We start from the raw sequence: 24,788 nt of genomic DNA on the forward strand, positions 1-24,788 counted from the left end.
TTTTTGATAGTATGGCATAGCAGTTTGGTGTTCATGCTGCTTTTTTCCTTGCTGGGAAATCCTTGTGAGGTCCAGCATCCAGATGTGTAGACTATATAGCCGTGAAAAGTCACGTTGCCCGGGGTGCACCATGAGGAGGCTAGTCTACATTGCACCAAGTTGGGCTGAGAGAGAGGGACTGGCCCAAGGTCACCCAGCCAGCTTTCATGCCTAAGGCCGGACTAGAACTCACAGACTCCTGGTTTCTAACCCGGAACCTTAAGCACTAGGCCAAACTGGCTCTCCACTTACATAGTGAGATGGAGTGACTGAGCACCTTCAAACATGCCAGTGGTATAGAGTAGGGTTAGGTTGCTATAAGGACTCTTCAAAATCTCCTGGGAAGAAATGTCACACAAACATTTGAAAGGCTCCATTTTAGGAAAGAGATTTACCTGCTCTTGGATTCAAAAGTATCCCATCGCATCCCTCAAATATTTGCAACAATTTTGTACAATTTTTGTTGGTCTAATGGAAGAATGGATTTGAGATTTTTTTTCCCTCACGGCCAACACCATTATTTATTTTAAGCAACCTATATGTCTGGAGAGAGAATGAATGTGAGAGTAAGAGAGAAAGAAAGAGAGGGGACTCTAGCTTAATTTGTGACATATTATGGCTGAGTTCACTAGTCATGGGGTGTTTAACCATGTTTGTTGACTAAATGACAATAGAGTACAAATCATAGTTTACAAACCACCTAATGGCTGTGTTTATACAACATTCTAGGCCAAATGCAAACCAACCACATTATGGCTTAGCTCTATGTATAAAACCAGCCGATGAGAATTTTACAAACGCTGGCAGAAGAATATTAATGAGGCATCAGGATAGATGTGAAGGAATCATTTGTAAGAAATAAGCAGCTTTTAGAGGGAAAAAAAATTGGAGAGGACTTGAGTCCTTGGGACTTGCAAGCCAATGTGCTTGTTTACCCTACAGTTTGGGCAGCAGAAAGAGAAATATTTTTCTTTTACTACTGTGAGGGAGGTTTCTTTTCTGAAAAGTAGGAGGATTAAACCAGGACCAAAAGAAACTGAGCTGGGTAAGTTCACTAGGATCCCACAACTCAGGAAATCTCTCCCTTCCTGGTTTATACAAACAAACATACATGTACATATTGAACTAGGGAATTTTCTGTTCTCAATTTTGGAACCAGTCCTTGGCATATTTTTGGCCTCTCCTGTCAAAGGACTCTGCAGCAGGTAATCTTTGGGACCAACGCTGATAACTTTGCAATGACCTTATCCTGTCCCCTTGACTATCTGGACCTATTTATGCAACATATTTGTGGATGGTTCCCCCCCACACCCCAGAGTCCTCACCAAGTGTGGAAAACAGGATAGACACGGGCTCTTCAGAATATTTTGTTTTCATTTCATCTTATGGAGTAGCAAGAGAAACTGGCCACCCTCCAGTCTTGGATGCATGGACAATCAAGGCTTGTATCAGGATGAATGCTACATTTATAGGTCCTTTCAAAAAAACAAGAAACCTGAGGTTCAAAAGTACGAAGGAAAGGGATGCCAAGGAGGCGTTCTCATCCACAGCGCCTTCCGCAAAGACAAGGCAAAACCTTCATGCCAGCCATGGACCAGCTCAGGGGATCTCTCTTCTTTCTCCTTCTGATTCTGGCACCTTTAAGCATCGTGGGACATCCTCTTCTAATCCAGGTACCTTCCCGTGAGGTAAGTCCTAGGCAAGGGGGTGAACAAATGTAAGCCCTGAGGTATGCCTTGCTGTTGCTTTGCTCTTTTCTAGCATTCTTTCCCCCCACCCTCCTTCTTTTTTATTTTTAGCGCATGGAAATTATGAAAGGAATAAGGTCACTGGAGGTAGCTATGCCCAATGGTTCTTCAAGCATGATGGAACCCTGAGTTTTGCTCCTAACTTTGTAGAAGGGAATGGGATTGAGGGCTGGACAAAAGAGAAATCTAGCAGTGTTCTGCAATAACTTGCCAAGGATTGTATAATAAACCATTGATGAAAAATAGCAGGTGGATGCCTCTCTGTAGGAATCAGAGGGCAAAGCACAGAGGAAGTATTTGAGTTACAGAGAACTCTTCGTGAGGCACAGTGGAAAGACAGACAGCTCCTCGACAGAGTGAGGGTACTTATGCAGGATACAGGAATAGTAAGAGCCTTTCCATTCGGCTAGATGAAGAGTTCTGAATTACTCCAAAGTTTGCTTCTTTTTTTTTCCAGCAGAAGCAAATAAATCCTTGTCTTATTCAACAGGATCAAAGGCATGCCAATTTTTTACAAAGCCATCACATAGTTTCAGAGATGCTTTCACTCCCACTGTTTCTTCTACTAGAAAGCCTTTCACCTTTAGATCTGTAGTCCACGCAGGAATTTTTCATGCCAGGTTACACACTAGGTAAGATATGGATTGTTGAAGATCTGGACCGCTAACTTCAGTGGAGCAATATCAGCCATAGAAGCAATCTATTATGGGCTGCTTGGACTACGGGCTCTTATTAAACTGGATCTTCATTGTTCCGAATAGGAAAGAGAGTCCCCATTTTGCACCGTTCCAGGCAGCCACCACTGTGATGGCTTGGCTCAGTTCCCATCCATGGCAGCTGCAGCTCACTGCCATCCAAACTTTGAAGGACCCAAACGCAGAGCAGGTGCAGTCCATGAATAGCAATATTTGGGACTACCGTAAAATCCTTTGAACTATATGAGGCAAAGAATACTATGAAACAGAATAGCATAACATTGGGAAAAAAGTCACGTACTAATATCCTCTCATCTCACATCATTTACTAACCTGCTTCCCAGGAAAAAAAATTCATGGTTGAATTCATAATTTTGGTCTGCGGTCTTTCTAATATGAGCGATTAAAAACAACACAGGTGCTATAACTCTGAGGGAAGCATGTGAGCAGATGGTGAATTTTTGAATTTCTGGGTCAAGGACAAGGGAGAAATTGATCTTTTTCTTCTTCTTTGTAATCGTTCAAGGCAAGGGATGGTTTTGGCACAATGCTTTGCATGACCCTATGTTTTAAAGAAATAAGAGAACAGGACAATCATACACATGCACATCGCAAGTTTGTCAAAACCTTCATCCAAAGTTCTCATCACCAGAAAACACCCTGGATTTGTACAATTTGTAATTAATGGATACATTTTAAGTGGTTTTCTCATTTTTAAGACTAATTTGATTTGTACCTCAATGGGAACTACTAGTGCTAAATGGTTTCAATATCTGCAATTCCTTCACACCCCTGTTTACATCCAGTTCTTTCTCATATGTTCCACACACACAAATACCCATTTCAGTCTCAACAAGAATGAAATTAGAGAGGCAAATGTTGAGGCAATGGACATATTTACAAAGTTATCCTGACAGAATTACTCAGAAGGGCTAGGGACATAGCTCAGTGAGAAAGCACCTGTCTTGCATAATGAAGGTCCCGAGTTCAAACCTATCCACCCCTTGGCAGGACTGTAAAATGTCCTGCTTGAACCCTTGGACAATAGCTGCCTCACTATTTTGGCAATACATGCAAGCTGATCCAACATAGGGCAGATTCCCACTCTTTTCAGGTACTTTTGTCACAGAAATGATGCCAGAAATACAGAATATAATCTAACATGGGGATAATTACCACTTTCACAGAAGAACCTACAGGCCATGGACCAAGTGGAATCCTGAAGACCCATTACATTGAATAGATTGTTTCTCCCTCAAGCATCTTAATGATGAGATTTCAAATTATGATTGTTTTACCTAAGGCTACTATATCTGGGCTGCAAAATCCACAGCTACTAGATGGCAGCAGAAAGTTAGATGGTTCTGAATCTCTTGGCTGCAATCTAGTGTGAACTGGATTACCGTGGTCCAGATATGGTACACCTAGCCAGACTGAAACGTCCATATCACAGAATCTCCACATATTCCAGCATGGTCTAGTTGAAATCAATTGTATAAATCAGTTTCAATTTCATGGTAAACAAATGTTAAGTGAGGCAAATACCAACTATCTCTATATAAGAACATTACTATTCCTGAAAATCATGCCCTGTAAATTGGCAGGCTGTAATCTGAAAGACAGCTCGTTTGGTGTAGTGGTTAAGGCATCAGGCTAGAAACCAGGAGACCATGCATTCTAGTCCCACCTTAGGCACAAAGCCAGCTGGGTAACCTTGGGCCAGTCATTCTCTCTCAGCCCTGAGAAGGAGGCAATGACAAACCACTTCTGAAAAACCTTGCCAAGAAAACTGCAGGGAGTAGTCCAGGCAGTCTCTGAGAATCAGACGTGATTGAATGGATAAAAAAAAATCGGAAAGAACTTTCCTTCCTTCCTTCCTTCCTTCCTTCCTTCCTTCCTTTGGATTAAATTCTGGCTTTCCCAATTTCTAGCCCACCATCTGGAAGTTCTCATGAAAGCATAATTAAGACATATCCAGTCTAGCATTCTGTTTCTCACAACAGCCAATGATATTCTGGGTGAAAAGCCATAAGGCATGGAAGCCTGACCAGGATCCATTATTTTCTTTGAAAGATCTTCTTTTATTTTTATTTTTTAACAACAGGCATGTTCTTCCATGTTTGGATTTAATTAGGACTAGTAAATCTTGTTTGCAAGAATTTGGATGGCCACTACATGGTAGCAAAGAGATACAGCAACCTCTTCGTGCCATCTATGGTTGTCTGGATTTTTGCAGCCATCATCATCATAATCATCAGCCATGCCTTCAAAAGCCATTGGATAAAATGTTTCTGAACATGGCTAGAGCTGGGTAATTAAGTGCAGCTCAGGGATTCCAAATTTAAAAATATGTATTTCCACCCTAGAAACAACAAAAAGAAGGTGGGGGGGGGGAAGATGTTAGTGGCACAAGGAAGGAAGGAAGGGTAGGAAGTATCAAGAGAGAGAACTAAAAGGCACAGAAACAGAAGGGCATGTATTACCATCCTGGACTTCTGGCCATGAACTCTAGGAAAACCACTCTCATTTGGGATCAGCAATATCAATCAATAGGCCCACTCACTTAGCAGGTCCTGACAATTTGGAATGCTCCAAAGCCTTATTATGCAAAAGGAAATAACTATTTTGTTTTCTTCTGCAGAGGTCTATACGGCAAGTGAAAGCTCCCCAAAGTGAGGTAGGTGATCTGCTGGTTTACCCATAGATCTATCAATGACTTTCCATCACATTCTAATCTGGTGGGTAGGACAGATTTTACTGCTGCTTCAATATCTAGGGAGAGCCTAGACTGACTGACACCAGGTGGGGTTGGGATTCCAATCAAGACCCAAATATCTTCCTCATCCACTTTAGGCTGGTAGCATGAATGGGTGTTAGTTGGATAATACGCAGAATCCAAATTAACAAGGACTTTTTGTAAGGGGAATAGAATCAGTTAGGGTGTATACCAGCGATATCACTCGACCACATATTTTTCTCTTGAGATCAATTAATTAAACACATGCATGGGACATATACAGAGTACACATCTCTGCTGCTCCCACAAAATACTTAATCTGGTGAACCACTAAACAGGTCAAATCACCTTCTTGGCAGTTTGGGCAACACTCAGAATCACACTAACTGGATTAAAAAATATATTATTTTGGGAGTACAGAGAACACTCTCCCCCATAGACTGATTCTTCCTCCTGGAAGGGCCCAGCATTCCAGGAGTGTTTGTGCCGTGGAACACAAGGCTTCATTCCATCTTAGCCTCTTCTGCCTTGGCCAGGCTGGTGGTCAGTAGGATGCCTGGTTTGGCATCTACAACCAGTCAGGGTTGAGAAGTTGCATTCTATGCTGCACAGCCTGGGCAGTGAGATCTATAAGGGAGAGACTTGCCTTTCCATCCATCCTTTCTCTCTAACTCTTTTTCTTAGAGGACTTAGGTAGCAAAATGGGTTAACTGACTGGGATTACAAGGGGTCCCTTCATACAACTACGTGGAGTAACTTTAAATCTGTTTATGTATACATACACTAACACCATAATGCAGTAACACTGCCATCACTGACCCAATTAAATATGTTGTGGGAGCAGGGTGTGTGTGTCTGTGTATTCCTTTGTCTAAGTGGATGTCTCAAGAGGATAAGAAAGGATAAAGAAAAATGGAACTAATTACAGTAATCTTTCCCCCCAAGTCTGCGAAGACTTAACTGCTGAATCTGTGAGTATCCCTTTCTGAAAGTGAACTTGACTATCAGTAGTTAATTCAGATATTAATCTGTGAATCAATCTACTTTCTCCACACTTTTAGGTGCTTTGTTCACCCACACTCCATGCATAGGTAATTCAGGGTACTTCCATGTTCTGTGGAGCTGGGACTCCACATACTGTATACCAAACGTGGAACTGAGGGCCCTACCCTGTTTGAATCATTCTTATAGTTGTTTCTGTAACACTCCATCTATTTACAAATGATTAAGAGAACTCTCTTCAGTTTCACGCTGAAGGCTGAATGGATGTTTAGCCTTTTTTTTAACCATATTTGTGGTTTCTCTCCTCAGCTGATAATTTCCAGCTTCTTTGTGAGCTCAACTATTGTGTCCCGCTATACCTCCACACGAGTGTGGACCTCCATGAGCAATCCACACCCTGAGGCCAAAGAAGCTGTCTTTGACTTGGATCTGCCCAGTTCTGCTTTCATCTCCAACTTTACCATGTGAGTCTAGGCTGGAGAAAAAACATCTGTATATTCTTTGAATGGAGATGCTGCCATCATCATTCTATGAAACAACAAGTCATTAGCTCAGTGGAAAGTACCTGCTTTGAAAGCAGGAGGAGCCAGGTTTTACGCCTAACTTCTCAAATTAAAATAATCTGGTAACACATGATAGGGAAGACTCTTTGTTTAAATTACTTGACAACTTTTATCATTCAGAAGAAGGCAATGCTGTGTTAGATGAACAAGTAGTAAACCAGCTTCATATGTTTAATAGACGCAGCCACAGCCCATTCAGTGGATATTTTTACTTATGCCTTTTACAGAACATAATCTGCAGACAAAATAATCTCTGTTGCAATACTGCATACATTGAAGGAATAAGGCTATTATATTCGGACTGTAAAAAACTCTGATAGATGGGAGCAAAGAGTGAGCGCTATATGTATCTTTTTGTGCTATCTAGTGATTATCCAGAGCTTTGCAGCCCATGCATGGTAGTCCTAATAAGAAAAATCTTGCAAAGAATTATTATCAGCATTGGCAAAAACTGAAAGTGGAGGGGGGGGGGTAGGAGGAGCCATGACAGTTGTATAAATAAGCTGTCAGTTGATCTGCAGATAGTAAAGCTTACTTTTCACAGCAAGGTAGTGGGCAGTTTCACCTATTACTATCTGCAGATCAAACAAGAATAAAACTTTGCAAATTGAGCAGAAGCTTCCACCAAAAGGTGGATCTCTGGAAGAGGTAGGAGTTTACAGTGCCATGCAACAATTGAGCACATTAATTGGAAGGGGGGAAATCAAAATCTGTTAGGTGCAGTGTTGCGCACCTCTCTTATACATGCATGTGAAGTCGCTTGTCTCCATGCAGTGAAGTCACATCCATGTATAAGAGAGATAGAGCTATCTATCTATTTTTGTGCTATCTAGTGATTATCCAGAGCTTTGCAGCCCATGCATGGTAGTCCTTACCTAGATAGCTCTCTCTCTCTTATACATGGATGTGACTTCACTGCATGGAGAAAAGAGATTGGCTCCTATTACAACACAGCACCTGCCATCTTGCAGATGTTGATCCACTCCATGGATGCCACTAGTAACAGGCATCCCCGTGAGTGTGATCAGAGGGCATGTGACAAAACTGCAATATGAACTCCACTTCTATGTTTGTGTGTAACATTGCAACACCAGTATAAAAGAGCAGAGCTTGCACTGTAGTGTCATGATGCACATGTCATCATTTTAGCCTCACTGCGCTTAGGAATGGATTCCTGTGAGCATCATATACATTCCCCACTGTACATAAGCAGACTGTTTAAGACACTGACTCAAAATCACGTTGAATCCTAGAAGGAGCAGGGGATTGCTTTCATTCATGTGTGTGTGTGTGGATACGTCAAACAGGCTGAGGACAATGTATTCACATGTATCTCTAGGGAACTAACAAAAAGCAACAACTAAGAAGAGCAAAGGTTCTTGGTTTCAACCTTCCTCAGCTGCTGCAATGGAAAGCAGATACTGGTATAAATGTCGGTTGCAAGATTATTAGAGCTGTCACTAGGAAATTAGGTGCTGTCCTCCAAATGAAGGCCATGGAGCATTGATGTACTAGTCTATGAACCCCGAAAGTTCCCCTTGCATCAGTCAGTCAGGGTCACAGCTGTCAGACTTCCATACAAGGGACTGGGACCCTCTGACTTAAAATATGTCACAACTGACTATTTCAGTTTTTGAGTTAATATAGCAGATGTAGGATTTCTAAACAAAATGTAGGCCTTTGATGCTTTTGCCAGATATTAAATGTGGCAAATTGCATGTTTGCATTCAGGGATGTAAATCACTTTTAGAAATCTGCATCTGAAGTTCTGTGGGATTTAAATTATTCCACTCACTCTATTCATAATGTATGCATTATTTACACATGTATATGAGCTCCCGTTGCTAGTCCCAGCTCCTGCCAACCTAGCAGTTCGAAAACATGCATGTGAGTAGATTAATAGGTACTGCTTCGGCAGGCAGGTAATGGCGTTCCGTGTAGTCATGGAAGTGTCTACGGACAAACGCCGGCTCTTCGGCTTTGAAATGGAGATGAGCATCGCCCCCTAGAGTCGGACACAACTGGACTTAATGGAAACCTTTACCTTTACCTTATATGTGTATACCCCCCACCCCAGTCTGTATATTTTCTTAACCCTGCTGCTGGTAGTGACAAACTCATGTTTTAGCAAAGCTTTAAGCTTTGAAAAGAAACCCCGTTCTCAGGAAGGAACCCATGCCTTAAATTTAGACATACTGAGTCTGGAAAGGATTGAAATCACCCTTTCACTTACCAGATTTCAGTATTCAAAAGCCAGATGAAAAGTGAAAGCTGTGTGATGTCCTGGACCTTCCGAGATGGGTAAGTTGATCTGAGAGACCATGAAACTGTCTATAGAGCTGTAGAAAACAGGGAACCCTACCCAGTGCCCCAGGAAAGCTGGCAAGACAGCTCCAGCCTCCCTTGGTCAGGTCCTTTATGTGCCGAGGTCCCATGTCCTCCCTAGCCCAGCATGGGATGGGAAGGAGCCAGTCTTCCACCTTCTCATGGAAGTTAATCAAGTCCCTCGTTGTAGAGGAAGTTCCCCTGTGTGGACCCCTTCCTTGGGGACAAGGCCTAGTTTGTCTGGCAACCAAAGAAAACTTGATGGCAGAAGCTGCTTGGTGCTGTTCTTGACTCTTCTGGGCTCTCCCAACTAGGAACATAGGCACAGTTTGTTCCAGTGGCTGTGGAAAGTGTGTTTTCCTTCACTGCCATGGCAAGGAAGACTGATTCCTAACCACTGTGGATGAATTTGCTTGGGGGGAAGGGGGAGCTGCCAGAATTGGGCTACAAAATCCAGATGACTACGAGGTGCTAAATACTATTCTGTGATCCAAAAATATATATCCATATCCTAACATATGGGGAACTCTCTGTCATTTTTTTAATTGCAAAGTAAAAATACTCCTCAGCAACTCATTTAAACTCACAAATTTGGGGAGGCTAAATTTGGAGGTGAGGGAGAGAGAAACTGGCATACCAACAGTAAATCTGCCCTATTATTGCAGATCTCAATCCTTGTGACTGGTTTGTACACCCACCTACGTCTCATTATTATAAAAACGTGTGCTCCAGCAATGCATTTGGGCTTTGCTGTTGAATCTTGAAGAGATCCAGGAACATGCCGTGAAACTCATTTTCCCTGCCTCCAAAATAACCCATTCTACCTTTGCTTCCTCTTCCAAGCTGAAATCTGAAATGGCATCACTTCTCTGCTTTTTCAACCACTACAGACCAGAGTTGATCCCTGAGGCTGAAAATGGATGACAGGTGTTTGGCCCCACTGAAACTTGGCACACTTCCCCTCTCCCCAAAGGGGGGCATTTTTAAGAAACTGGAGCAAGCAGAGGCAGAAGGCAATGGCAATGTGGGCATGCTGCCCATAGTTATTGCTAGAAAAGCAATAACTTTTAAAAATTATTCCTCGTGATGCTCTCTGTGCTCAGGGCCATAGCCCAGAGGAGATTTGATGGCAGGAGATGTGTCTTGTTCTCTTCCCATGTACTAGAACCATTAATGAGAAGATCTATGTGGCCGAAGTGAAGGAGAAGCACCAAGCTAAGAAGATGTACGATGAAGCCCGCAGGCAGGGAAGGACAGCAGCTCATGTTGGCACCAAGTAAGAGCCCCCTGAAGAATTCTGCCTCTCCTTGTCTCAGACCTTCCTCCAAAGATAGCCATTGGGATGTGATGGAGGGAAAATTGTATGTTCATCATGGGATGAAGATGAGCAGATTTGTCACAAGCAGAGGGATGGTGTGAAACAGGTTGCTCTGCCAGCTGGCAAGCAGCATCATACTGAACCACATGATTCATTATTTCCCAGGGATCGAGAAACAGAAAAATTCAGGGTGTCCACCATTGTGGAAGCAGGAGGAAAGGTGGCCTTTGAGCTGACTTATGAAGAATTGCTTCAGCGACATTTGGGGAAGTATCAGCACGCTATCAGCATCCGGCCCCAGCAGGTGGTGAGGAACCTCACCGTGGAAGTGAGCATCTCTGAGAGAACTGGCATCAACTATGTCCAAGTCTTGCCCCTCCGCACAAGTCGGCTGATGACCAATACTCTTCAAGGTATGGGTTCATCCTTCTCCTGTCTCAGCTCTCAGATAAGTGGAGTTGTGGTCCAGCATCACCAAGAAATGTATCTTCATTTTAACTTTGAAGATCAGCAAAGCTTCACAGTTGGTGATCCCCCAAAAGCTAAGCAGCCTTGGACCTGGACCACCAGGAAAATCCCAGGCTTATGGACTAAACTGAGAAAAGTTAAAAAGTCATCCAGGAGAAGGGAAGAGAGTGGCAAGCTATGTCTGTATTATTGCAGAGAAAATTACATGGGGTTCTCCATGTAGTCATCAGGAGCTGAGCTCACTCATGGGAGTGAGACATTAGCTTAAGGGTTCAATTATTCTGCTGTGGCTTAGTACAGCCCCTCCTCACACAGATACCTGCCTGGGTTTAGATAGAGATTTGGCTACCCACAGACTTGCAAACCCTCCTAAGGCCATTTATAATAACTGTAACACTGAAATTAGTTGCAGCATTTGAACCTCACCTGTGTTGCTTAAACTTTTACTTCCCCAGATCCACATTTGGAAGGATCTCAGGAAGTAAATAGGCATCCCTGAGAGTCAACATTCTGCTCCAGTGTCATGAGGGAGTGCCTGTAATCCTGGCTGCACCCTATACATTCCAAGACTTGGGGAGTCATCCACACATGCTTGCCTCTTGCTTGATTTCTTTCTTGATTTAGTGAGTAGCTGTAGAAGGACTGAAGTGACTTGAGTGAAAGGCCTTGAAATGAAATTAAACAAAGGCAGGCCAATTCGCCTCTACAGTGATGAATTCCTTCATGTCTAAGGCAACCCTTGACCCCACTGATAAATCTGCTGTTCTATCTTCTCAGGTGAAGCTGATGTGCCACCATCAACTCGAGTTGAGAAAGGAAGGCACTGTGCTTGGATTGTCTTCACCCCAACCCCCCAAGAACAGGAAGCCTTCTCCAGCTCAGGAATCATGGGTGATTTTGTGGTGCAGTATGACGTGGCCATGCCAGATGTTGCAGGCGATGTACAGGTCAGGGGAGAGATGACACGATTATGTAACCAAGAATAAAAGGAACAGTCTGGGTGTTAAGACTGTCTTAAAAAGGGGAAGCAAGACAGATGACATAGAGCAATCCAAGCAGAGTGTTGTAAGAACATAAGAACTGCCCCACTGGAGCAAACTCTGGGTCCATTTCGGCCAATGTTGCAGAATCAGACACCCTTGGAAGCTCAGAGGTAGGCAGAATAAACAAGTTCTCTTCCAATAAAAGAGGAACTGTGCAATCTGTAGAAATTAGGCAAATATATCAGCTCTATATAAATCTGGATGGAGAACCTGAGAGTTGCATGTAGACTCTGAGAATCTTTTTTGTGCCCTTGTTGCTCACCAACATCAAGCCAATGAACTTTGGCAACAAATCACAAATATTGATGCTGTGATTTTCCACCAAATTGCAGCAGACAAACAAGTTATGGAAGAGAAGCTCAACTTATTGAAAACCAGAAAATACAGGGACCATGCCCACTTGCATGACATTATCACATCTTCACTCCAGAGACTGGGTTTTTTTTCAAGAGCAGCCTCTAATGGCAAAAAAAAATCTGCAAATCTGCATGATTTCTCTTTATGTTGGTAAATATATTATTTGGACAAAGTAATTATGTGGAGCTATTGTGTTCAGTTACTTCTCTGCTCTTGAGAATTTAGCAACAGATACTAGCCATGGAAAGCAAAGTGAGACGCCAAAGAGACTGAAACCCTCACCCCAGCCCCCTTTTCTTTTTGGCAATGTTCCTGCACAATCGAAGGAGAGGCAAAGAAAGGACCAAACAAGAGTTGGCTGTAAGGACTGGAAACCTGATTTCCATTTTTTTTTCAAAGATGACATTCTTGAAGGGCTCCACTGGATGTCAAAGTCTGTAGCTGTATGTGTGCAAATGCACATTTGCAATTGTGACATTCAAAGTGTAATAATGTGGTTAACACTGAACTGCAAATAAGGAAATCCACAGTTCAGCTGTGGCTTGGACAGCACTGAGAATGATGTTGAAGACATACCAAAGAGATCTGAGGTGTGTGTGTATATAAAAGAGAAAGACTAGTCAGATAAATGTACGGTGACCAAACTGAGAGATGTATAGTGTAGAAATGGATGTTTGGCTTGAGTGAATGAGTTGTATGAATTTATAACTAAATTTGGGTTGACAAAAAAAATTATGACTATTTATATCAGCTTTCCCCACCATGGTGCCCCCAATTCCTTAACCTCCAATGCATCAGGAGGACCGAGGTTAGGTAAAGTTGGTTTACACACTTTGCCTAATCTATTGGTGAAAGATGTTGCTTTGGTTCAGCAAACCCTGGTTGTCCTCTCCACTGCCACCCCTCCAGCGATGACACCCTTCCCCATCATTTCTGCAACTTGGCTCCTTTTTCTTTCTCTCTCAGATCTACAGTGGCTATTTTGTTCACTACTTTGCCCCGAGGGGGATGCCACTTGTGCAGAAGGACGTGGTGTTTGTTATTGACATCAGTGGCTCCATGTATGGCACCAAGCTGAAACAGGTGAGCAGCACCAGTTTGTGGAGATGAAAGCCCAGAGGCTGGCAAACGAAGGATGGGGAGAGAATAGAGGCTCTTCTAAACAACAGCAGAGTAGGGGCCATCTGGATCTTGGGGGAAACCTCATTCCAGACTTGTTGAAGAACAAAAACATGGTCTGTATACTCGGCCTACCATAAAGCCAAACTTACTGCATTTCCCAAATGATGTTCATTGTCACCTCTTGCACCCTTTCAATTAGAATTTTGCCAAAGACCTTACCAGGCACGCTTAACAAACTAATTCCTTTGTAGTTTTTGTTTTATTATTGCTACCTCTCCCTTTCTAAAGGGGACAGTAATGTCATTGTTCCAACTGTCAGACAGAGATGTACTCTTCAGACACACATTAAACAACACATAGAGCTACTCCATAAGCAAATGACATCCATTTTTCAACATTTCTTCAGATTACATCCACAGTCTTACCATTTTTCAACATTGTCACATTATTATTGCCTTTTCATCAATTCTTTCCTTGGCCACTAACATCTATAGCATTAGTTTTGATTCCATTCTTTAATACATCACTGTTATTCCCATGCAAGCCTCTAAAATATTCCTTCCAGTGTTTTCTCACTTCATTTTCATCCCAAATCACTACTACTTGTAATTCCATTCACTCTTCTGGAGGCTCCTTATTTAGCATTTTTCATCAGCTTTCCAAACATTTTTTTTTAATTTCCATCAAAATCATGCTGATAGTGTAGACTTCCTCTATCTCACTAAGAAGCAGTCTTGGTTGACCAAAGCCATGATGTGCAGTGGAGATCAATATCTATGGTTTCATCTGGTGATGACCATGGTGAATGGAAGACTGTAACTTGACATGTAAGAGAAGTAAATGGTGAAGAGCATGAATTAACAAATGAAATAAAGAAAGAAAACTAGGCACATTATGTGTTTGTAAATCTAGGAACAAGGGAAAGCACCTGAATTTTATTTATTTATTTATTTATTTTTCAAATTTAATTACCACCCATCTCCCGCAAAAGAGGGACTCTGAATGAAGGTGGTCTGATCTTGTGGAGTGGAGGTAGATGCATACATTCAGGGATATGGAGGTGTAAGTTTAATTATGAATGAAATACTAAAATGTATGTCAGAAAGTATAAATTATCATATTCTACCTTGTTATGGCTGTGGGTTGATACTGGTTGTATGTTAAGCTCAGGGAATGGTGATAACAAAAGAATGGTTATGCAGCATGCTGAATGAGGGCAATCTAGGTGTCACAGAAGTGGAATTATGTGGAATTATGATAATGGGAATTAGGAAAAGACCATACCGGTCAGATGAAGTGAGCTGCAGCTCACAAAAATTTATGTTTTTTAATAATATTTGTTAGTCAGAAAAGTGCTACCAAACTCCTTCTGATTTCTGACAGTCAGTTCAGGCACATTTTGGCCAATATGCCATAAATGCAATCAGAATCCAGTTTTATCCCAAGGATACTCATGCTATTTTATGCAAAGTACAATCTCTCATCTAAAGTCTACTTTGCAACCCAACATGCTTGTCCACCGTCCACTACCTGCAAAATATACCCAATATCAGGACTCAGGACTGACACAGAACATACTTGGGAAGCTTAGATAAGCTATGTTATTATACATTAGTTGGAATAATAGCATCTCTTTTCTGAACATTTAAATTAAAAGTGACTGGAGAATGCACATTACAATTTGCTAATTACAAACACTGAGCATCAATTTACCTGAATCAAAGGACAGATTCTTGCTAATAAGATCATCCCACTCCCCACTTCTAATTTCCTCGATTCCACAGATCAAGAAAGCCATGAATGTCATACTAAGCGACCTTCACCAAGATGACCATTTCAACATCGTTACTTTTTCTGACATGGTGAATGTGTGGAAGCCAAGTCAATCCATCCAAGCTACTTCTCAAAATATCCGGAGGGCCAAAGATTATGTCAGCAAGATGGAAGCAGATGGATGTAAGTGTTGGCCTGGAGAACTGTGAGAGACAGGGCAGGAGAGAGACGCAGGAGTCATCCTAAAAGTAATTGCAAGAGCAGCCATTACCTCATGTGGAAAAATTATCAAGTTTTTCCAACCTTGAGTCCGTAAACAAAGGTTGCTGCTGAAAAGCCTTTTCTAAAGCCCAATTGTTCTCCTGGAAGATCAGGCCCGGGAACTCTTGCTTACAGCTACCTGGATCAGGCCATTCATCAGTTTAGGGAGGTGTGGGAAGACCTGTGTCTCTCTAGATAATGCTAAGTTATAATTCCTACTGGCTGTTCCTATCAGTCTGATCAATAGTGAGACCACCTGGCAGTTGCAGTTCAAAAGTAGCTGAAGAAACACGAATTTCCCATCCTTATTTGGCCAGCACTTTTCTTCTGCAGTGTCTTTAATTCTCTGACTTTCCACTCCCTAGGGACTGACATCAATGCCGCATTGCTTGCAGCTGCCTCCATCTTCAATCAGAGTTCTCCAGTGGAGGGCAAGGTGGAGAAGGAGCCAAGAATCCCACTGATCATCTTCCTGACAGACGGCGAGCCCACTTCAGGGGTGACAGCTGGCAGCCGCATTCTGTCCAATGCTCAGCAGGCTCTTAAGGGTACCATCTCACTCTTTGGTCTGGCCTTTGGGGATGATGCTGACTATGGACTGCTGAGGCGACTCTCGCTAGAGAACCGTGGGGTGGCCCGGCGTATCTACGAGGATGCTGATGCCACTTTGCAGCTCAAGGGTTTCTATGATGAAATTGCCAGCCCTCTGCTGTATGACGTAGAGCTGTCCTATCTTGATGCAGTTGCACAAGACCTCACTCAGAACCTCTTCCCCAACTATTTCCAGGGTTCTGAGCTTGTTGTGGTTGGCCGAGTAAAGCCAGGAGCATCAAAGCTGCAGGTACGTGCAACGGGGCAAGGCCAGGAAGGCCCACTGAACCTGGAAAATGACATTTCAACCAATACCACTGAAGCTGCTCCATTTGGCTGCTTTGGAGAGATCGACAAGATCGGTCACTTTGTACAGAGGCTCTGGGCCTACTTCACCATTCAGGACCTGCTACAAGCCCGTTTCCGAGCCAATGACACAGCTGCCCGGCGTCTCCTGACAGAAAAAGCTACCAATTTGTCAATCAAATACAACTTTGTCACCCCTGTCACCTCCCTGGTAGTGGTGAGGCCAGAAGAGGCCAGAGGCAGAAACTGGCCAGCAAAAACCACCATCCCTCCAGGGGTGACTAGAGCACTAAAAGCCTCGTCTCAACCATTGGCCGTATCTGTTTTGCCAAGACTTTCTAAGACAGCTAAACCTGTTCTTGGAGTTACTGATGCTCCTGCAGTAACAAGAGCTTTCAAGGGAATGACAGGGACAGGAACTGTTCCGGTGACAGCACCTAGACTCTTTAAAGCAACCAGAGCCATATCTCCACCAGTTACTATTATGTCCACCATCATCACTCCAACTATCTATCCCACCATAGTACCTACTGCCACTGGTCACCCCAAAGCAGCCAAAGTCACAACGATTCCAGGGAGAACCACCATCTCTCTGACTCCTGTGGCGATCCATAGATCAACTAAACCTCCGAGAGCTACCACCTCCCTGAGGTCAACCAGGTCACCTGTAACCCTCCCCAAGATCAGTCCCACCAGAGCAGCGAGACTCAAACTCACTGTACAGCCACACCTTGCCCTGGAGACCAGAGGAACAGCCACGACAAAGGTTGTGGCAGGGCTCCCCAGCACTGTAGTCAGGGCACCTACTGCTTTGTACCCTTCTGGCAGCCCAAAGATCCTGGAGAGCAACACCAACCATTGGGAGCAACCCAAGAAGATCCCACGGCCAGGCCCTGAGCACCACCCAAGTACAAACGGGCAAGCAAGTACTGCCAGGATGGAGGCAGGGAATGCCCCCAGGAGCAAGACAGCCACCAAGGATGGGATCTCAGAGTTGCACATTGATAGGCCCTGGGAGAATAGCACTGTCTCTTGGGGCCCAGAACTGGAAGCCACATCCCTCATGACTCAGGCAGCAGAATTGGAGGAAGCCAGCCAGATTCCTGGCAGCTCCACACCTGCCTCTGACATCAGCCTCCTCTTGCTGCCTGAGGAGTCTGAATTACACTCAACCACTATCCAGAACACAGAATATGTGGAGTCCTTGAACCCGCCAGCTGTATATAGCTTTTTGATACCCAAGGGGCATGGAGGTAGGTGCAAGTTGCCTGGGGCAGTGCTGAGGTTTTGGGCTTCCCCCTCCTAGGCCACATACGTGCCATACTCTCTCTTCAATTACATCTGAAGAGGGTGGTTTAACTCCATGGGTTTTTAATCCATCTCCGATGATGATGATGATGATGATGATGATGATGATCTCCCAAGCAATGAGAGAACTGCAACAAGGGTGGATTGTGCCTAACAGATGAAGAATTCATCTTGGTTATTAATCTGTAATTTTGACAAATCTCCAGTTCTGCTAGCCATGCGGGGAGCCTAATTCATGCCCCCTTTCACTCCTGTTGTGGTGCTCCAGCCCTACCACCTTATTCCCAAGATCGACTGCCTGCTCCCCTCCCTTCCCATTCCTCTGTGTATCCTATACTCTCAACCATGCATGCAGTGCTCTGGAATTGTTGCAGATCCTCTCTGATGACTAGATGTTGTTTTATCTGTGCATTCAACTTTTGTTTGTCTCCTTCACAGAAAGCTTGGATTATGGAGACTATCCAGGTAATTCCTCCATCATGGAGACTGACTTTGGGCAGGGGGGTGGCCTAGTGAGCTCATCCTATTTTCTCTCTTTAAAGACCTTCCCAGATGCCCATCTTGGAGAGCAAATTCATTTATTAAGCCCACTTTAACCCATGCATACGTTGCAATGTACAGTGTGTGTTCCAGTTCAGGCTTCTGGTTTGTTCCATTCCCCTCCCCTGTGGTTTTCCATTCCCTTCATGCGAAGAGTCAACACTGGGTATGATCAATGATTAGATGATTAGAAGTGCACTACTAGTTCCAGCCACATTCTTAACTGATATTTGTCATTTCTTAACTATGTTTCCTCCTTAGAATGTTTTCTTCTCCTCTTCTCCCAAAGACTTTATCATTTCTGCAGACACTGGGATTCCCCTGAGTCTACTGATCCCAACCACGTGTGTGGATGATGCCATTTTAGCTACACAAGGGACCCACATCCAGAAAACGAGTTTTCTTTAACAAAGAGACCACTACTGGTCCATTCCATATTCTTAGAGGTGGAAATGCCTGATTGTTCAGTGAGTCATTTGATCAAACACACTTTGCCCAAAAGATGAAACAAGTTGCTGAAAAACAAAGGACAAATGAGGACATGGATTTGCATAAAATGTACATATACTAATCTATATGTAGACATGGAAATGCTAAAATCCTTGCTGTGTGAAATAGAAATTCAGTTCTCTGTATTTTTACATCAGGCATAAGCTGTTAGTCCTTCCAAAAGAGCAGGAGTTGGAAACTGAATCTTACCCAAGGGCTGGATTCTCTCCACCCAATTTCTGATCAGTCACAACTCCCAGCAGCCTTACTCAGCATGGTCAGTGCTACCAACATCTGGTGACATTATCAATGCCTGGAGGGCCAAATTCTGTGTACCCAGACTTAAGGATGGGGCTCTGGAGAGGAGGTCCTCCCTTTCCTTCAAAGCCCTATCCACCCCTCAGTCTTTCCACCTTCAAGGCAGAGGGGACTGAATGCTTCTCCCATTCTTTGTCTGGACAAAACACTTTATGGAGGATGCAGGGAGGAGCAGGGAACGTGCACCAACATTTTCAGTGCAAAGCATTCAGAGGATGGGGAGGATTCCAGGAAGGGATCAAGGCCCTGCAGTCCATGTGTGGCTGGCTCATGAGCTGCTGCCAGTCCATAGGTCAGGAGGGTCTCCCCTTTTGAATTATGTCTAGAAAAGAGAGAGAAACTGGGTGTCCTTTGTAAAGTAAGACCCGTGGCCATCCAAGATGGGAGACTGGGTGTATTGGTAGTCCTGTTCAGGCTATGGTTTTGTTAGTTGAAAAAGTAAATATGGTATGGAATTGAGATGGACAATAATAGTTTATGCTGAAGGGATGCAAGTTTTCTTTGCTAGCAACTATTGCTACAAAACTCTGAAGTTGCTCAGGATAAATTACAAACAAGGCATACTTGGCTAATTCTTTAAACAGAATAAAACTTAGCTTTTGAAACAGGCAGAATTTGTGGTCTGGCCAATGAGAGTTGGTGTCTTTCGAAGAGCGCTGTGAATAAGCAAGCACTACATATGCATCAATGACTCTCCTGGGTTAAATGGATCAAACATCTGCAATGAAGTAGGGAAAGAAAGTTGGGGCGATGGGGGCAGTGCAGCATTGCTTCCAAGCGAGTCTCGTTGAGTCTGAAAATACTCTGAAAATTAACTTTTTTTTTGCAGATTTCTTTGACGAATCAGACAGCGAATCAGGTAATTTCCTGGACAATCAGCACTTGTCAGACAATTCCCTAGTGGGTGAAGTGGGGAAGGTTTGCATTTTTGGAAGCATGAAGGAAGGGAACACACGCAAAGCATGGCTTCTGGAATTCTTGCTATCCCCTTTACCTGGAGTGAAGCAACTCCGTTTCCTTCTTCATGTGCTTGTCTGTGTGTGTGGGCTGGGAAGCGGAGTACATGCTCTGCTCTGAATCACGTGACTAGGAGAAGGGGCTTAGAATAGGGCAGTCAGCCTCATTCCAATCCATTGCCCACCTGCTTCTCCTGCAGGGATGCATTGGAGAAAAACTTCTGGATTTTTTTTGGGGGGGGCAGCACTCAACCAGATCCAGCCCAGTTTTGAAGTTAATGCTTGTTCTGTCAGCTTCTCCCCAACCCACACCAATTTTGATCCCATTCTGTCCAGTTTTCAAAGAACTACTCTGTTGATGGGCCAGTCCTGAGTCCCTTTACATAATTTCTTTCCACCATATTTCCAACACGTTAGACTGGGGAAAATGAAAAGTCATACCCCTATAAGGAAGTAAGTCAATGCATTTGTGTGTGTGTGTGTGTGTGTGTGTGTGTGTGTGTGTTTCCTTTGTTAAGATTCACTGGATTCTCCTAGATGGCTTTTCAACATGTACGGCATACTGGGGCTAAAAAGTGGGGAGGGACTGAGACTGAGACTGATGGGTGATGGAATGAAACTGGGTATACGCATAAGCTGAAAGATTTCGCTGATGCCCAGCAGATTTCATCATTATCTCTTTCCAGACTCCCTGGGAGCTTCACCCAACACTGGCCTCTTCACGTTCTCCTCTTGGGGTAAGAACAACCCATTCCTAGCTATGTAGAATTCACAGGGCCATTTTTTAAATGTCTTGTTAGTTGACCCATTTTACTTCTTCCTTGCAGTGGACGGAGACCCTCACTTTGTAATAAAGCTGCCACATTCCCTGGGGAATCTGTGCTTCACCCTGGATGGACGCTCCGGAGATATCCTGCGGTTGGTGAGCGACCCTGCCACAGGTAAGAACTGTGGTTAGAACCTGTCCCAAGCCATCCCAGAAGGCTAAAGGCGAAGACAGACGGGATCGTAAGCTTATTCTCGAGAGCACTGGCATCTCAGGCCAGGTACTTGTGATCATGTGCAGAATCCTTATCCTCAAGTCAAGTCAGACAACTAAAAACAAAACAACACAGCGTGAAGAGTATCAACTTCCATTTAAAAGGACCAAGTGCTTCTGAGCATTGCTCCTCTCTAAAATGAAGCAGTTTTAAATGTTTAATGATAGGAAGAGGTAAATATGGGGAGTTGGGATGAAGGCACCTGTAGGAGAGGGAGGTGGCTTTTGAGGCAGGAGAGGCAGAGAGAGGAAGTCCAGCAGGATGGGTTGAAGAACAGCAACTGTGGACTTGGGCACCAGGGGTCGGCTTCCATTCCGTCGAGGGGCTAAGGGGGAAAGGAAGAGACTGATGGTTGTCTTTCTTTGCCTTCAGGTTTGTCAGTTAATGGGCACCTAATGGAGGCCCCTTCAAGGCCAGGCCACGAAGAACGTCCCCGCACCTATTTGGATGTCATCACCATAGTAGTGGAGCACCCACAGGCCAGCTTTGTGGTTAACGTAACCCAGAAGGGCGTGACACTATATGGCGAGGAAGTGCTGGTCTTGCCCTTAGCTCAGCGGGCCACAATCCACATGCCCCCTCTGGCCATTTCCATGTGGCCTGAGGCCAATATCACTGTCCAGATTGGGTCCACGGTTGAATTCCTTGTTCTGCTGCACCACTACCGTCATCCCACAGTCCTGCAGTTGGACCATCTTGGCTTCTATATTGTGAAGGGCCAAGGCCTATCAGCATCAGCAGGCGGCTTGCTAGGTGAGCTGATCTTATGGAGAGGGTGACCAAGTCCACACCCACTCTCATCTATTCATGTTCTGCCCTGGGTTCCCCCTTGCCACTTGCCAGACTAGATGTAATGTATCTTTAAGAATCACACTTACAGCAAGTGACTGGAAAAACAGGACACCAACCGGCCCTACATGTTAAAAATACAGTCCATGCTTTGCTTCCCAGTGAGAGCTGGCAATTCACTGATGATATTCACAACTATAGTGACATGCTGGCTGGGAACTCTGGGTACTGTAGTCCCAACACATCTTGAGATCTCCAGGAGCAGGAGGGCTGTCTTAAAAAGTGCAAATAAGGGACAAGTGACTTGTGACTCCTATGTTAAATTAAACAGAGCAGCAGCAAGGAATATAAATTAGATTAGGACCACGGCAAGGGAGGTTTATTCTCTGTCCCCATCTTCCTTTTGCAAAATCACTTTTTGCAACTCTCTTTTGCTCTTTAGCTTGCCCAAATAGATGATTTGCAATAGAAGATAATACAGGAGGAAGAGGTCCAAACTGGATCTCCTGTATTCTACTCACCTACAGTTGGGTAGAAAATTATATTCAGAACCAGATCTTGACATCTTGATGAGAATCTTACTCCTTTTCTAAAACCTTTCCATCTTTTCCTGCAGTATAAGATTAACCCAAGGGCTTTGCCATTTCTACTCCACTGAGGCCAGCAGAAACTTCAGTGTCAAGCTCTCTGAAGGAGGGCCTATTATACAATGGTCTTAATTAGATATGAACAAACTGTTGAAGTAGGATTCCCATCACTCATGGTCATTAAAACAGCACTCCAACCCAGCAGGAAGGCAGTGGAGACACACACACAGACACACACATACATACGCAGACACATACATACGTATCTGTGCAGTTATTGCAATGCCAATTTGTTCTTTCCCAGGCCAGTTCCAGAACAGCAACATCAGCCTTTCCCCAGACCCATCTCAGGAGGGCCAAGTTGCCTGGATGCAAAGGGGCACAAACAAAGTGCTGGTCACTGAAGTCACCAAGGTGCTGAAGGATTCAGTCCAGAGGGCTCATGAGGCTGAGTGCTGGCTGGTGAAACGGAAGGATGTGGAAGAGTTGCTGGGGGCCTCCTACTGCTCCTTCCTTGCCTCTGACCTGTTGGAAATAGGAGCTGGCCCTCTTCCATTTGCTGCCTAGCAAAGCTGGGCCAGCAGGCTACCAGGGCGCAGGACCATTTTCCTGTTTTCCTCTCACCCACCATTTTGGTCCATGATGGGGAGAAGAGGGGGAAGTCCATGATCTCCTTCTGGACCTTTGCAGTACATCCCTAGAAATGGGGACAGGCATCGCACTATAATCAAAGAGAGACTGATTTCTCACTATGCCAAAGGCCCAATCATCCCCATTCTGCATCGTGCATTGGGCTCAGCTGCAACTGTCTTTTCTCAGCAGCAGATGGAGGTATCTTGAATGTGTTTATTCTTCCTTTTCTCTCCAATACGTAAGAGATCCTTACCTTGACTTTTTGGAATTAGCACAGCAGATTCCCCTCAAAGTACACTACCATAATTGGAATTGTTAAGAACAAAGAAAGGATGAGGGAGGGGGTCTCAAATGCTGAACTGAGAGTCGTGCGGGATCCAATCCAATTCCTCCATACCGTACCTGTCTGTCTACACTCCACTGATGAGAAGCCTTAGAGGTGAGGCTGATGTGCCTTTTTCAATCAATGAAGAAATATATCCTGACTGCAATGCTGCACTACAGTATTTGAGCTCAAATCAAATTGACCAAACTTGTGAGAGAAACTGCCCCTCAAAGGCACAATGAAGGGAAATGGCTTAAGCACCTGACTTGCTGGGTCACCAAAAAAAGAAAAAAGTTGTCCCGCAAATTTCTTCCAACAGCAGGAAAAGTCACAGATGCTACAAGTCATTGATCAGTTTGGGAGCCCTTTTTGCCTAGCATGGCATATTCTGGACATGTTTTAGTTATTCAACAATCCAGCTGATGCCATGTCAGCCTTTTCCTTTGAAGTGTTTTGGCTCTGATAGGTGGGCAATAGCATTGTATGAACAGCGAGCACATTTTCTTCCTTGCAGCAGCCCTTTCTGAGTATGACACTCCCTGGGGAAGAGCTGGGAGGAGCAGCTTATTCAAAATCCTTCACCACCAATAGAGAAAAATTACCAGTTTGCTCAGTTGGATAGAGACAAAGCTGGGGGGGGGGGGGGGAGGCCGGCTTCTTATTGTTTCAGAGTGGCCCCTGCTCCTTCATTTGTGGATTTATTCAGACCCCGTGCAGTCAAAACTTCTGCATCTCAGAGACTAGAAGTCAAAATGGGCAGGATGGCAGCTGGACTCGCTGCACCCTGTTCATTTATACAATGTGGAATTCCTTCACAATTTAAGGGGAATCTCCTCCCAGAAGTCTCCCATCGACAAGGCAACTCAAGTTGCTCATCCAGTGTCCTACTCAGGGCAACAGAGTGAAACTTCAGTAGGACTTTTTTTTTTTTTTAAAGAAGGGAATAAAAGCTTCTACTACACCCCTCAAAGTTTTTGCACTGAAAGGCCATAATGGAAGCAGACAAAAGTTTTAGTGTGTGCAAAACAGAGCGGCAGAATCAGGAAAATAGTGCCGATAATCTGACTGACGTGAATCTAGCCTCTGTCCGGGGATCCTCCCTCCACCAGCCCAATTTCCTCACAGAGCACTCAAAATGTAATCCATACAGCAAGAATCTTACATTACAGCTGAGAGCAGACAGGCGAAAGCCTTCGTCTCTCTAATCACTTCTCCCTTGCAGAAGGTTGGATGGTGCTCTTCATGATGCTCCTGCATTATATACATTTTTTTTACCTGTTATGCTCACCTGCAGTAAGAAAGCCCCTTAGTACTGCAGCCCGGAGCCATTCTCCCACCCACAGGCCCCTGAGGCCCTGCGGCGCCCAAGATTTATTGTCCTGTAATTATCGCAGGATCAGACTCTCTTTTCATGTGTTAATGTGTATTTTACAATTCATACAATAAAAACAAAAA

General features: G+C 44.1%; 1 protein-coding gene across 1 annotated transcript; it reads left to right on the forward strand.

The window, feature by feature from the left end:
- Nucleotides 1–1,619: 1,619 nt before the first annotated feature.
- On the forward strand, nt 1,620–22,946 carry ITIH6 (inter-alpha-trypsin inhibitor heavy chain family member 6). The gene is made up of 14 exons (XM_063296626.1): nt 1,620–1,727; nt 6,531–6,685; nt 10,275–10,385; nt 10,593–10,840; nt 11,673–11,842; nt 13,262–13,378; nt 15,202–15,373; nt 15,817–17,605; nt 18,099–18,121; nt 19,833–19,862; nt 20,646–20,696; nt 20,787–20,900; nt 21,372–21,752; nt 22,680–22,946. Exons 1-14 carry the CDS (start codon nt 1,620–1,622, stop codon nt 22,940–22,942), a joined length of 3,732 nt encoding a protein of 1,243 aa, XP_063152696.1. The 3' UTR covers nt 22,943–22,946.
- The last annotated feature ends 1,842 nt before the right edge of the window (nt 22,947–24,788 follow it).

Source organism: Candoia aspera, chromosome 2 (genome assembly GCF_035149785.1).
Source record: "Candoia aspera isolate rCanAsp1 chromosome 2, rCanAsp1.hap2, whole genome shotgun sequence".
In the NCBI taxonomy this organism is placed as follows: domain Eukaryota; kingdom Metazoa; phylum Chordata; class Lepidosauria; order Squamata; family Boidae; genus Candoia; species Candoia aspera.